Source organism: Typopeltis vanoorti, chromosome 12 (genome assembly GCF_054136105.1).
Source record: "Typopeltis vanoorti isolate ZY-2024b chromosome 12, IOZ_Tvanoo_1.0, whole genome shotgun sequence".
Lineage (NCBI taxonomy): Eukaryota > Metazoa > Arthropoda > Arachnida > Uropygi > Thelyphonidae > Typopeltis > Typopeltis vanoorti.
This window is the reverse complement of record NC_143560.1, coordinates 133,673,903-133,687,379: the sequence shown is the minus strand read 5'-3', so window position 1 is coordinate 133,687,379 and position 13,477 is coordinate 133,673,903. Positions and strand designations below refer to the sequence as shown.

Below are 13,477 nucleotides of genomic sequence, written 5' to 3'. Positions count from 1 at the left end.
TAGCCTCAAATGTGTTTTTTTCTCTATCCTGCAGTTCCACTTCTATTCTCTTTGGCTTGAGCTCATCAGCTATCATCAATAACACTCCTCCCCCCCCCCCCGCCCATTTTATTCTTCCTGCCACTCCTGAACACACCATACCCCTCACATTCAATCCCACTAGCTATATCATCTTCTGTTAGCCATGTTTCACTAATTCCAATAACCTGTGGCCTGGAAGTGCCAACCAAGGCCAAAAATTCTTCCTTTTTGTTCCTAATACTTCTGGCATTAGTATACATGAATTGCAGAAGCCCATTTGTCCCCACCTTATTTTGATGCCTTATACTAACTATCCCATTCTGATTCGTAGTCTTTCGTACTCGCTTGGGCATATTACACACATTCATACACTCACCTGTCTCCCTAAAGTCTGCATATCTACTCCCCCACCACCCTTAATAATTCTAGTTTCCCTGATTCTGCACATCCACTTCCACTACATTCAACAACACCTTTTCAAGTCTCCATACACCAAATCCATCCATCCATCTTATATAAATCCTTTTGCCCATCAAACTCACTCCACACATCCAAAAATTCCACACCACTCGTCCTGCATAATTCACGCATAAAGTCATTAGCAATTATGGCCCTCCTCCTATACTCGTCACTGTCATACCACGGCAACAGACTCGCCATCCTAACTCTCTCGCTCTTCTCTTTTGCTACCCCAAGCAATTCCTTCACATTCTCACTCACAGCAATTTTGTCTCCTTTCAAATCATTTGTACCTGCTACCACTATCAAATCTTTCACCCGCTGCTTTTGCATTCTAATTGACTCACTTACATCCTTACCGTTTGCACCAGGTTGGTACGATTTTGTTAACTTCTCAACTAACACACCTCTTACTAAGAAACACTCGCTCTTTCGTTTTGTTTACACTCACTATCATACTCATTTTTTCTATCATACTTTTGCCGTTTATCAGTACTATGCTCGGTAAACATTTTTGCCAATGCTCCAGTTGCCGATTTGCCTTGTGTATTGCTCCGCGTAACCAAGCTATCTCACTCATTGCATCAGTCTCATCATTTTTATTCTCCAATAATTCATTCATTTGTTCTGTATGTTTACCTTCATTCTCACTTTCAATGCCACTATCACAGTTATGTGGTACTACCTCGCAAACATCGCTATTTTCTCGATTCTCACTTTCGACGATATCACTCTCACGACCTGATACACTCTTTAAATCCTCACATTCTTCACACTGTCTGCACACATTCGCTCAACTATCGTTGTTTAACCAGACTCCAACTGCTCTCCTCAATGCATAGATTTTGCAAACGGTACACTGAATCAAATCTTTTCAATTAAAATTTTTAGACAAATATGGCGACCTGGATGCCATCTTTGTTGTATTCCTCTTTATGGGGGCCATGTGCACGATGACCGTATCTATCAATTTACAATTTAAAATACTCAGAAAACACCCAAAAATCACCCAGACATGCCAAAATATGAAAAGTAAACAATACTATGTAAATACCATGCAAAATCACCAATTATTACTCAAAATGACACTTGTCTGCTTGGGAGCTCTCCACAAACTAGTGGCTAATTATACTTAGCTTTCTGTGCAATAATTCTAACTCTTCTGGCCTGCTCCTTATAATTTTCATAACTGACATCATCCTCATGTATATGGTATTCTTCCACATTTCTTTTTAATTTCAGAATCTTTCTTAATAAGTTGGCACATCCATCTCACTCTTACTTTATTTATTCTTCAAATTCTAGAAAAATACTCTGCCACTGCATCGTTTAAAGCATTTTTTAAATGCTTCTCATGTGCTGCCAATATCCTTCCTGTGTAGTGAATGATACCATGGAACAGGATCTAGCATGCTCCTCAGTCATAATTTCCTGTTTTGTAGTTAAGCATATCTTTTCTGAATGGAACATCAATAAAATTAGGCACTTTCAAAGTGATACAGCATGATCACTGTCACCAACCAAAGATAGAACAGTCATGCCTTTAACTACTACCTCCAACCCTATAATCAGATCTAACACTCTTTGACCTCAAATTCTTTTCATCACATGCTGCTTGAGGAAGATGTCACGGAACAGCTCAATAAATTCAGCTTCATTTCTCTCATGAGATCTCACCACTACTCAATGATTGAATAATTAAAATCACTCATGACAATTACTCATTTTGCATCCATGTTTATTTGGTAATCCACTTCATCATCATTAGTAACTGATCCACTAGGTCTGTAAACAACACCCAACTATGCATTTGACCTTATTACTCCACCTCACACCATATGGGTTGAAACTCATTGCCAGGTTTTTTACACACTCAGGTTTTTCATCCTGGCTACAGGCAAATCAGTCAGAGAACTCGCACAATTTACAGACAAAAAATACTACTGATTAGTAGTAGTGTTGTGTATCAATGGTGGTTAGTGCCACTGTGTATTTAAGTGAAGAATAAAGTAGTAGTGGAGAGAGAGAGAGTGTGGGTTGTGTGGATTCCTCCCCTGCAATGAGGCCCTTGGAGGTGCTGAGTGATAATAAATAAGAAACCAAGCTATCTGACATAATGCACAATATTTTTGAAAAGTAAATAAGTTTTTTATGACTTGAAATAAGGCAGTTCACAAATACTAGTAAGGAAGTAAAATCAGGAAACAGAAATGAGGTGCAGCAAAACGCAAGATAGTGAGACTTGGGAGCGACAGAGTGAAATTGTCGGAATGCATGATTTAATGAAAGTTATTTAACATGGAAGTATGCAAAATAATAGAATTGAAGAAAAAAAGGATAAAAGAGGTAATGAGTGATTTGAAAACAGTAATGTATGGAAAATGGAATGCCAGATACAATGGCTAATTCGTAAAAAAATGTCCACCTGATGCAGAGAGGATGTGACACACAGTTAAGCTAGTTCTCACCTTACATGCAAGACAGTTCAGCATGGAACACATTCATTTCAATAAAGATATTTTTCTCTTCATTCATTAATTTGTTTTTTAAGTTTTAAAATATCTCTGAAAATCTAACTGTAAATAATACAGATATTTTGATTTTTCAGCTTTGACATCACATCATTGTTTACCAATATTTCTTTGAATGACATCTTAACATGTTAAAGATTTTCCTCCTAATATTACAAATCTCTTATCCTTTGCAATCCATTCTTGTTATGTATCTTGGAAGAGATTTATTAAGAGACAAAACTTAGAGACAGATGGAGGATTTTCTTCTATCTCATCCCTTTTGCTAACTTCTTCCTGGATGATTTTGAAAAACAAGCAGTTGACTTACACCCTCCCCACCCCATCCTGAAGCATTTTATCTGGCTAAAATATGTAGATGATATGTTCTCCTATTTAGCCTTTGGGACTACCACACATTTTATTTAGTTTGAACAAGTTTCTCCTGATTTGTGGCAAAAAAAATCAAAGAAGACTTGAATGTCAGTAACCTGTCTCAATTACTCAGATGTTAAAATCTAGTGCTTGTTTCTACAAAGGCTACAAAAATCCACATAAGGCAGGAATGTTTTTGTAGTCTTCTCTGAATAAACTTATATAGACCATTGTGTTTATAAGGTTTGTTTTTGTTTTAATGCATTGAGGATGGTGGAATGTTATTTGTTAAGAACAGTAAAAGCAAGGTGAGTGGCATTTTTTCTGTGAGTAATGCAACAGAATCAGAGTGCAAAAGTGGAGGAGAATGCTAAGATAAAGCAGCGCTAAACATTGAAGTTCAAAATCAACAACCAGTTCAGCTACTAATCTCATTACCATCCTTCAATGGAGCGAGAAGAACCCAATTAACTTTGATGCCAAAAGAATAATTCTGTCTTCTTCCTTGCAATTATGGAAAAATAAGATTAGATGAAATAATCTTTGTGATTATTTCATCTAATCTTATTTTTCCATAATTAGATTCTCAGAATTTACTTCTATGTTGCCATTCAACTCTAGCCTTTCTTGAAACAAATGGATTACATAAAATGCCTACTCAGTATCCAAGAACTTGGTATTCATTCGTTTCTAATCTGATTTTACTTCTCATCTGTACAGCTGCTAGCCATATAAAAATCCTATATCCACCCATCAGTGTTATTCTCATATTTGGATAATGAACCAGTAAATTGTTTTATTGATTCTCAATAAAGTTCTTGATACTGTCCATAAGTGGACAAATGGAGTGACTGACAACTGAAACATCTCTCACACAGAAACTCCAATTACTATCTTGGTGATTTTTTCTCTCTTAAGTCTAAGTTCTGTAAGTACTTCCACAGATGTACTACTAAAATAACATTCATCATTTCTGCACTACTGTTTAAATCTATAAGAATGTGGACAGTAAGTAGCTGCACCCCCACTTGCAGTCCCCTTATAAACCCAATCACTGGCTCTTTCCTTATGTCTATTCTCTCTAGAAATGCTTCCCAAAGGCTACTGCAGCTATTAAAAATATTTTTTTTTGTCTTTTCAACCTTGACCACAATAATAATTGTGATCAAGGTAACTGACCAATGCAATGGCATTGGTCAGTTACCATGAGTGCCAATATCAGAAGGGTATCTGTGACAGGATATTTTACCAATTATTCAAAACTGTCGGACTAAAAACCCATACAGCCAAGAATGCCAAAAATCTAAAAAATGCTACTAAGCAGAGAGTTTTCACTACCCAGAACTCTGATTCTTCATCCCACCAAGCAGACTGGCCAGACGAATAAACAAATATACTGGCCTTCAAAGCTTTCATTCAGGACTTCTCAAATGGCAGCTCACCCACAGACTACGTCTGGCCTGCCAATTAGTAGCTGCAGAGTATGGATACTGTGAAAAAACTAGGTTTAATAATTAATAAAAATTAGATTTAATAATATGAATTCATTTTTATAGAAGTTATTTTGAATTCTTCACAAAAATGAGACTGAGTCGTATTAATTACTGATATTACTAATAGAGCATAGCACATTTGTTATAAAGAAAGCCATTTTCTGAGAACTTCATGATTACTGTCAATATAGCCATTATATAACCGAGTATTAAAATTCAGTGCTTTATAATGCAGTGCTAAAACAGATCTCAAAAAAAAAAAAAGTTTACAATTCCTGAATTTATGTCAACTGTTAATGGTTTGTATAAATACAACAAAATGATTTACAATTTTTTTTCCCTTTTTATTTTTATTAGACTAGGAGTTAACAAATGTGAAACAGACTGAAGAAATGAAGCAGTGTAAATGAAATGAAAATGGAGCAAAAGCTAGCAAGACAGAAAGTGAAAGAATGCAAGAATCTAGAAGCAAAAACAAGCGATAAGAGAGCAAAAGGAAGTAAAATCAGGAAACAGAAGTGAGGTTCAGCAAAACGTAAGATAGTGAGTGACAGAGAGTGAAATTGTTGGAATGCATGATTTAATGAACGTTATTCAAAATGAAAGCATGCAAAAGAATAGAATGAAAGAAAAAAGGATAAGAGGTGACAAGTGATTTGAAAACAGCAGTGTATGGAGATTTTCCATTATTAGATAATAAGTTAATGAGAGAGTCCATAAGGTCTGCCATCCAGGAGGGAGAATGAGCAGGGCCTGCTCTACCGATGGTGCAAAACGTCCATTTGCATGGGCCAGCAAAATTGGCATAAACTATACAAAATATAAGGGGAGAGGGGATGGCAAAATATGCTACTGCATGGGGTGGCAAAATTCCTACGGACAGCCCTGAGAATGAGCAAGATAATTCATGCTTTGGAAATGAGGAAGAACCGAGTAAGAGAATTAATGGTGGTTGTGGGATTTTGAGAAGGTGAAAGATAATTGAGAAGAGTGAAAGATAACAGTATAGCGGGAAGGTTGTCAGTGTGTTGCCCAGGTGTGACAATGACGAGTTGAGATGGAGATCCATTATCATGAATAGTATGTTAGCAGAGATGCGAGGAGAAGAGAGTACAGTTTGTGGATGCATGGCATGTATTTGAGAGGAAAATGGAATTATACAGACATGATGCACTGCATTTGAATAGCTATGGAGTGAGTGCACTGGAGAAACTGTTACTAGATGGAAGTGCAGTGTGTGATATAAGCAAGAGATCACGTCTCATGCTTGCATCACCTTTTGCACCTTGTTTGCATGAAGAGACAAAAGTGCTTGGCAATGGAAGCAGTAGTAGTATGAGAGAGATAAAGAGAGAATGGGAATGCAAAAGGAACACGGAAATGGGGGCTCGCCCCCATTTCCGTGTTCGCCAGAAGTATCTGAAATAAGGGAAATGAAATGGTTTCACTGATTGAGTTTATTTATTCCAAAATTGTTGGAATAACTGAAACATGGCTGAATGAAGATGATATCCTCGACTACTGTGCCCAGATTTGGTCACTTAGGTTTTTTCTTGATGGGGAGGAGGTTGAGTGGATCCAGAGGCAAGTGACCAAGATGATAGCAGGTCTGAGGAATGAACCTTATGAGAACAGGTTGAGGATTTCTGGGTTGCAAAAATTGGTTGATAGGAGGAGGAGGGGAGATATGATTGAGACATTCAAATTACTGAAGGGTTTCTATAAAATTAATTCAGAAGATATTTTTGAGAACAGGGCTAGTTGTGGGAGGACTAGGGGACATCCATGGAAGCTGGGCAAAAGTGTGGTTAGTAAGGGTGTTAGAGCTGGGTTCTTTGCTTTTAGAGTGGTGAATGAGTGGAATGGGTTGCCAGAGTCTGTGGTGGATGCTGTGACAGTGAATGAGTTTAAGGCGAGGTATGATAGATACTGTATGAATGTCAAATAGTTGTGATGAACATGATTTGGGGCCTCCCTCGGTGAGCCTAAGGACTGCCTGGAGTAGCCTGTAATAATAATAATAATATCCTAATGGGAATATAAATAGAAGGATAGTGTTTTTGCAAGGATAGAAAGGACAAGAAAGGAGGGAGTGGGAGAGTGCTGCTGATCATAACAGGAGAATTATGTCCACACAAGGTAGAAATGAAAGAAATAATAGCAATAATTATGAGGGAATGTGGTGTGAGGTGGAGATTGAAAAGAAGACATTTATTTGGATGTTGCTATTGGCCAGGAAATGTGAAGGGTAGTGATGAAAAAATGTATAAACAACTTGGATTAGTGAACAAAGGAAGGGCGATTATTATGGGCAATTTTAATTATGGCAGTATAGATTGGAGTGAAGAGGTAGCATTTGGGAATAAGGAAAATGAGTTTCTTGAGAAACATTTCAGGCAGCATGTAAAGGAGGGCAATGCAAGGATCGAGAGTTTTGGATCTGATAATTTTATCAGAGGATGTAATCGTGAGTGGGATTTTGCACTTTCCTCCAGTTAGTGAGAGTGATCACGGAATGATCATTTGGGTTGTGGCTAGTCATGTACAGACTTCTGTGAGAAAAGGATATATTTGAAAGTGCAAGGCTGGTGACTACAATAAGCTTAGGAGACAGCTTGGAGCTATAGCATGCAATAAGGAGTTGAGTGGTAAGGAAATAAATGCTGCTTGGGAACAGACAAAGAAATACATAACAGCATCAATCTTCTTCTTCTGCAGCTTCTCCCACTTAAGTTGGATCACTGTTGATAATAAGTCTCCTCTCATCTCTGCTACTTCCATCCTGCTGATGTTATTTTTCCTCAGGGCCACAGTTTCTATAGCATATGTCATAGCTGGCCTCACTACTGTCCTATAGATTTTGCTTTTCAGATTGATCGGCACCCTCTTATCGCATAACACTCCAGGCATCCCCCTCCAGTTCCTCCAACCCACTTGTATCTCACTTCCTTCTCAGCTCCTCCATCTTCTTCCACTGTTGAACCCAAGTATCTAAAGTCTCTCACCTTCCTGGTTTAAAATGGTTTAAAAGAGCTGATAAGAAAATTATAGAATTGTAATGGTGTGAAAGGTTGATTGCTAAGTGAGTGTTACATTCTTTATGTGAAAGTTGGAGATTCAAAGCATAATAATCCCTAGATTGTAAATGGGCTGATAGTTATTTGATATACAGAATTAATCGTTTGATGATTTACGTATTTTGATGCTTATAACATGCCTGAGAGTTGTTCTATGCAATGTTTTAATTTTGATGCTTAGCCTTGAGAGAAAATGATAGTAACATCATTTAAGTGTATACATTGTATTACTGTCTTAGTGTAAATAAATATATTTGTTTTATTTATAAGAAGTGCCATCTGATCTTTTTAGCAACTGCACTGTTTCCAAATAAATCCGATCCTGTAAGCGGGAAAGAAATTAAACCTTGGTATGAACTTTATGTTAGGAGTTAGCCACGACTATAATTAACTGTATAGAGGTGCTTTACTGGAGGTATAAATAATTTCTTATGGAAATTAGAGATTTTTAGTGGTGCAGTCTGGAATAATCAAATAAATTTCTAGAAATCTCAAGTATAATATACTGAAAGTAGAGAAAAGCAATTAAGATTAACTGACTATATAGAAAGGTAACGGATAAGGATAAAGTATAATAAAGATAACGAACGAGAATATAGAGACAAGTCTAAAGAAATTGATAGACAGATTTAAGATAGAAATATTACAAAGGCGAAGTAACAGAAACATAAGTAAATAAAAAAAAAAAGCGAAAACCTTCAAAATATTACAATATTTTCACAATCATCCATGCCCAAGGTGGGATTTGAACCCACAGCCTTTTGGTTGGAGAGCATATACACTAACAACTCAGCCAACCAGGCCTGCATTCAAGGATTACTTGAGATAATTGAGGGATTACAATTTCTTTCTTATAATCTTTTTTTCATATGTAATGCAACACATTATAAAAATATGTTCCTATGTTCCTTTGTGTTTTCTTTGAACACTAGAATTTATACTGCAAATGAAGTTGTCAAGGTCTTGGAGAAAGTAGTCAAGGGAAAAATACAGGAATAGATTGATGAAAATGAGATACTGTACGGGGGACAGCATGGCTTTGTGAAGGGTTGCAGAAATTAGTTGATAGGTGGAAAAGGGGAGGTATGATTGAGACATTCAAATTGCTAAAGGGTTTCTATAGGATTAATTCAAAGGATATTTTTGAGATCAGGACTGGTGGTGGGGGAACTAGAGGAAACCTATGGAAGCTAGGCAAGAGTGTGGTTAGCAGGGGTGTTAGAGCTGGGTTCTTTACTTTTAGAGTGGTAAATGAGTGGAATAAGCTGCCAGAGTCTGTTGTGGGTTCTATGACGGTGAGTGAGTAGTTCAGGGCAAGGTATGATAGATACTGTGAGAATGTTGTATAGTTGTGTGGACATGATATTTAGGGTCTCCCTCGATGAGTCTAAGGAGTCCCTGGAGTCGCCCGTAATAATAATAATAAACGAATAAGTAAAATCATAGAACACTAGTAAACCTGGCCTGGGTTAGATTATTCCAAACTTAACTAAATCTATGATATGATTGTTATGTGTTCTCCCTGAGTTGGACTGGTATGAGGCCAGTATTTTTTTTTTTTTTTTTCTGTTTTTGCACATATATCCAATGTTGGTGCAGCACTTTTTTTTTCCTTCTCTCTTTCTCAAATGGATTCAATTATTTGGAACAACAATCAAATTAACTAAGGATATTAGAACAGCATATTATGTTACTATGAGAATAAATATGCATCCCTGAGGTACGAGATAGCTAACTGGCCTTCAGCTGAAAGCCCTTATATTCACATTCTTTGACCAGAAGTTTTTAGTACTGTGAAATAAACCATAAGTTTTCTTTCTTAAGAAAGAACAATTACAACCTCCACCGCATACTAGTCCATCAATCCATTTTCTGTTGAAAATAAATATTGGAAGAAAGAAAAAAAATAAATCTTTTAAAGCACTGGAATTTAATATCTACAAATTCAAGTTTTATGGAAATATGTGACAACTAGTTTCAAAGAACAGCAGCAGAGGTAATACATGAATGAAAAACTAGTTCATTCTGAAGGAGCCAGACAAAGATGTGATACCGAGGTTTGAAGTAATGCAGAAGTCATTTCAAGATATAAGTAGTCAAAAGGTGTCACACCTCATTAATAAAATACTCTGGATTAGGGAGAGATATTTGAAGTTTTTCCACTTGGTTACACTATAAATTAAAGATATCAAGAAATTATATTCTTGGTTTAATCTTTTTTCTAAGTGTAAGCAAACAAAGTTTGCTTAATAAATTGCTCACTAAAGATCAAAACCGGTCTAGGTAGTGACCCTTCCCATAATGCATAGCATTATACATGTCCATTAGGATATGTGATATGTATTATTGGATATTAGTGGATACTAAGGCAAGTGATGTAAAGTCATTAGCTTCTAGAAGTGCATGGCACATTCAAAAAGCAAATTATTTTAAATGTATATGTGTTAACACAAGGAATTTGCATAATCACAAAGTAGTTCATTTTTGAGAAGCTTGTTAAACTTTACTGGTAACATAAATACCAATATTATTATTATACGGGCACCTCGAACTCTGAACACTCATCACAGGAAACACGATCAATCCATACAATCTATTATAACTCTCCTTGAACCCATTAACAGAAAAAGCACTAAAAACTGACTCTGGCAACCCATTCCACAACTCTCCAAGCAAAAAATCTAGTCCTCACACCCCCTATTAACCACACCTTTATTCAAATTCCAGGAACGACCCTCTGTTCTGGTCCCTCTAGCCAAGTGCTGAAATATTTCCCCTGCATCTGTCCTATAAAACCCTTTAAGCAATTTAAATGTTTCTATCATATCCCCTCTTCTTCTCCTACCAACCAACCAACGTCTGCAATCCACACACCTTCAATCTATCCTTATAGAGAACATTCCATAGACTGCTCATCATCTTGGTCACTCGCCTCCAAATCCTCTCTGCTTCCTCATCCCGAAGAAACCCAGGAAACCAGACTTGAGCACAGCAATCCAGATGTGGGCGTTTAAAGGCCTTATAAAGAGGAATTACAACTTCTTTATTTCTACTTGTTAATGTGTGTTCTTCAATAGCCAAATAATCTTATGGGCTACCTTAGCACTCTTAGCAATATGTCCTCTAAACTTTAACTCTCTGTCTACCACCACCCCTAAATCTCTAGCTTCATCTGTTTCCTAGAGACCAGTGCTATCAATATGATACATGGCTTGTAATCTATTTATCCCAAAATGCATAACTTTACATTTCTTGACCTTAAACTGACACCCATTAACTTTTGCCCATACTGACAGCCTATTTAAATTATCCTGCAAGCTCTCCACATCACTTTGATTAACTATTACTCTATCTAATTTTGCATCATCAGCAAACAACTGAGTAATTCCTTTCAGCTTATTTCCCACATCATTTATGTACAAATTAAACAGCAATGGTCCCAACGCTAAACCTTGCAGCACACCACTAATCACCTGTTTTTTGCCTCGATTCTGCACCTCCATATACCACTTTTTGATATCTGTCCAGCAGCTGCCACCTTATCCACTTAACCAGTGTCATAACCATCCCCATTTGTTCTAATTTGCATAATAGCTCCATGTAGTATTCTGTCAAATGTGTTTGCAAAATCCAGCAGAAATATCGTGTAGCCGATTCCAACTCAGATGTCATTCTATCATAAAAAGTAAACTACTAAGGCGTGGCTGAGCTTTCACAAAGCCATGTAGACCCTCATACAGTACCACATTTTTATCTACCGATTCTTGAATTCTCTTTTTTACCAATTTTTCTAGTACTTTTACCACCATACCTATCATTTGTTACTATAGTCTACCTCCCTTATGCAAAGGAATTATTTTGTCCTCTTTCCACTCCCTTGGAATTCTACTAGAGCTGAGACTTAAATTAAACAGCCTAGTCAAAGGCACTGCCAGTTCCCTTGCACATTCATTCTTGCAAAACCCTAGCTGAGATCCCATCTAATTCCACAGCTGTATTTACATTGAGATTCTGCAATATCCTAAGAACCTCTAATTCATCCACCTCTGTTCCCACATTAGTGTCTGTCACATAGGTTAAAGCAGTAACCACACTAGGATGACATATCCTCGTAAAGTGGTCACTCAGTAACTGAACTATTTTGCAGCACTCCCCTCGCCTTGACTTGAAGCAAGTAATGGTAGGCAGAGCTACGATTGCTTTGTATACTAAATACATAAAGTACATAATGGGACCAAATGCCGATGACATATGATTGCAGCCAAAAGCGTCATTCTAAAATGGGATGACACACAAAGAAAACAACAATTAACAACGGAGTCAATAAAAACTTACTTGAGGTCTAGGTACTTGAAATTTATCGCAGGTAGCCTCAAAATCCAAAACAAGAAAATGATCATATTTTTGTTTGATACACGAGCTATTTGTAACTGGTATTGTAGAACTCATGTTGTTCGAAGAATTTATGGGAAAAAAAGGACGCAAAGCTTTGAGACACTTCGAAGAAACCAAAATAAACCGCCTCATATCATGGAATTGACCTACAACGTGCCGCAATGTTTAAAATCAGCTAAAAGCTGACATCACGAACCGAGTTTGCAGGGTTACTATGCCCACATTTCGAAATCTGGATATAGAGTAAACGAAAACATGCTCATTCATGCCAACACCTCATTTTTCAATATTAGTGGAAGAAAATTCATTGTCCTATCTTTAATAAATATATCACTTCTTTTTTGAATTCCCGCCTATCTTAACTCAATTCCCGCTGGCATAAAACGTTTCTCACACAAACGCATTTAGTGCCTGGGCATAATATATTTTGCCACCTACTGGCCGAAATTGTCAGTAAAAGCAAACTTATCTACTCCTGCAAGATTTGCTTTTGACCAATGCACCCCATAAGCGAGCCTCGGCAGCTCAGTCAGCATAGACGAAGCACTGTGGTCAGAAAGATCTGATTTCGATTCCCATCAGTGACGTGAGGAACCTTTATGTGGTCTCTTTCGACAAAAGATAAGATAGCCGGTCTCATAGGGAGGTAGGAGGGTTTTTTCACCCATATGCCGGTCCCGATCCCTGAAAAAATTGGGGTGGGGGTAGCAATGATGAACTACCCTGTAAAAAATCTCACCAGGAACACTTCGTGGGCAATGCCTACAAAGTCACCTAGGGTTGAAAAACCGACTGACAGGGAAAAACCACCTCCACAACACATAAGCAGCACGAAGGTTTTAACGATATCGAAATAAACATATTTAGGTCAGAAAATGAAGATCGTCATCGGATAATTATGACTAGTACAAAAGGCAGAACAATGAATTTCACATTTATAATACGAGAAGCGCATGCTGGATTTGCTAAACCTTTTGTAAATAAAAAAAATCCTAGTGCCTTTTAATCCCCATGAGGATTAGGAGAAGCAGTTTAAGTTCTATCTAACTTCCGGAGAGAGAGAGAGAGAGGAGGAATCTCCACCCCACCCCAGACAATCATGGATAGCTTGTCCAAGATTGTCACTAATTTTAAATGACATCCAGTG

At 37.2% G+C, this 13,477-nt stretch overlaps 1 protein-coding gene across 2 annotated transcripts in view; it reads right to left on the bottom strand.

Moving 5' to 3' along the window:
• The window catches only part of LOC150101236 (ERI1 exoribonuclease 3-like), a 151,742-nt gene extending 139,010 nt beyond the window's left edge, over positions 1 to 12,732 (bottom strand). For both annotated transcript variants that reach the window (XM_090401742.1, XM_090401743.1), the window contains exon 1: positions 12,271 to 12,732. In XM_090401742.1, coding sequence (XP_090257868.1) covers positions 12,271 to 12,462 — 192 coding nt within the window. In that variant the 5' untranslated portion in view covers positions 12,463 to 12,732. The remainder of the gene's footprint in view (positions 1 to 12,270) is intronic.
• Between the last annotated feature and the right edge of the window lie 745 nt (positions 12,733 to 13,477).